Raw genomic sequence first — 1,232 nt, forward strand, 5'->3', positions numbered from 1 at the left:
ACAAACTCCTGTATTATTACTGAGACTCCTTCAGGAGGAGAGTCACAAACTCCTGTATTATTACTGAGACTCCTTCAGGAGGAGAGTCACAGACTCCTGTATTATTACTGAGACTCCTTCAGGAGGAGAGTCACAAACTCCTGTATTATTACTGAGACTCCTTCAGGAGGAGAGTCACAAACTCCTGTATTATTACTGAGACTCCTTCAGGAGGACAAAGAAGCAGGAGGAGACTCCTTCAGGAGGAGACAGAAGCAGGAGGAGACTCCTTCAGGAGGAGACAGAAGCAGGAGGAGACAGAAGCAGGAGGAGACTCCTTCAGGATGAGACAGAAGCAGGAGGAGACAGAAGCATGGGGAGACAGAAGCAGGAGGTGACAGAAGCAGGAGGAGACTCCTTCAGGAGGAGACAGAAGCAGGAGGAGACTCCTTCAGGAGGAGACAGAAGCAGGAGAATACTCCTTCAGGAGGAGACAGAAGCAGGAGGAGACTCCTTCAGGAGGAGACAGAAGCAGGAGGAGACTCCTTCAGGAGGAGACTCCTTCAGGATGAGACAGAAGCAGGAGGAGACAGAAGCAGGAGGAGACAGAAGCAGGAGGAGACAGAAGCAGGAGGAGACAGAAGCAGGAGTAGACTCCTTCAGGAGGAGACAGAAGCAGGAGGAGACTCCTTCAGGTGGAGACAGAAGCAGGAGGAGACAGAAGCAGGAGGAGAGTTATGCAGGAGGAGACTCCTTCAGGAGGAGACAGAAGCAGGAGGAGACTCCTTCAGGAGGAGACAGAAGCAGGAGGAGACACCTTCATGAGGAGACAGAAGCAGGAGCAGACGGAAGCAGGAGGTGACAGAAGCAGGAGCAGAAGGAAGCAGGAGGTGACAGAAGTCGGAGGAGAGGGATGCAGGAGGTGACAGAAGTCGGAGGAGAGGGATGCAGGAGGTGACAGAAGTCGGAGGAGAGGGATGCAGGAGGTGACAGAAGTCGGAGGAGAGGGATGCAGGAGGTGACAGAAGTCGGAGGAGAGGGATGCAGGAGGTGACAGAAGTCGGAGGAGAGGGATGCAGGAGGTGACAGAAGCAGGAGGAGAGGGAAGCACATTTCAAAAGGGCTCTTTCTGAACATTTTATCCATATTTCATGACAGGGCAATCTGCCTTGTTACCTCATACGTCTCACATGCATGTCTCTCTTCCTTAATTTTGACCCCTCTTAATAGCTCACCCTCTCTTTCTGTATACC

At 52.1% G+C, this 1,232-nt stretch overlaps 1 protein-coding gene across 1 annotated transcript; it reads left to right on the forward strand.

The window, feature by feature from the left end:
- Positions 1 to 352: 352 nt before the first annotated feature.
- Positions 353 to 841, forward strand: LOC139382660 (octapeptide-repeat protein T2-like). Its single transcript, XM_071126750.1, has one exon. The coding sequence runs from the start codon at positions 353 to 355 to the stop codon at positions 839 to 841; it is 489 nt and encodes a 162-aa protein (XP_070982851.1).
- The last annotated feature ends 391 nt before the right edge of the window (positions 842 to 1,232 follow it).

The sequence above is a fragment of the Oncorhynchus clarkii genome, chromosome 24, assembly GCF_045791955.1.
Source record: "Oncorhynchus clarkii lewisi isolate Uvic-CL-2024 chromosome 24, UVic_Ocla_1.0, whole genome shotgun sequence".
NCBI lineage: Eukaryota > Metazoa > Chordata > Actinopteri > Salmoniformes > Salmonidae > Oncorhynchus > Oncorhynchus clarkii.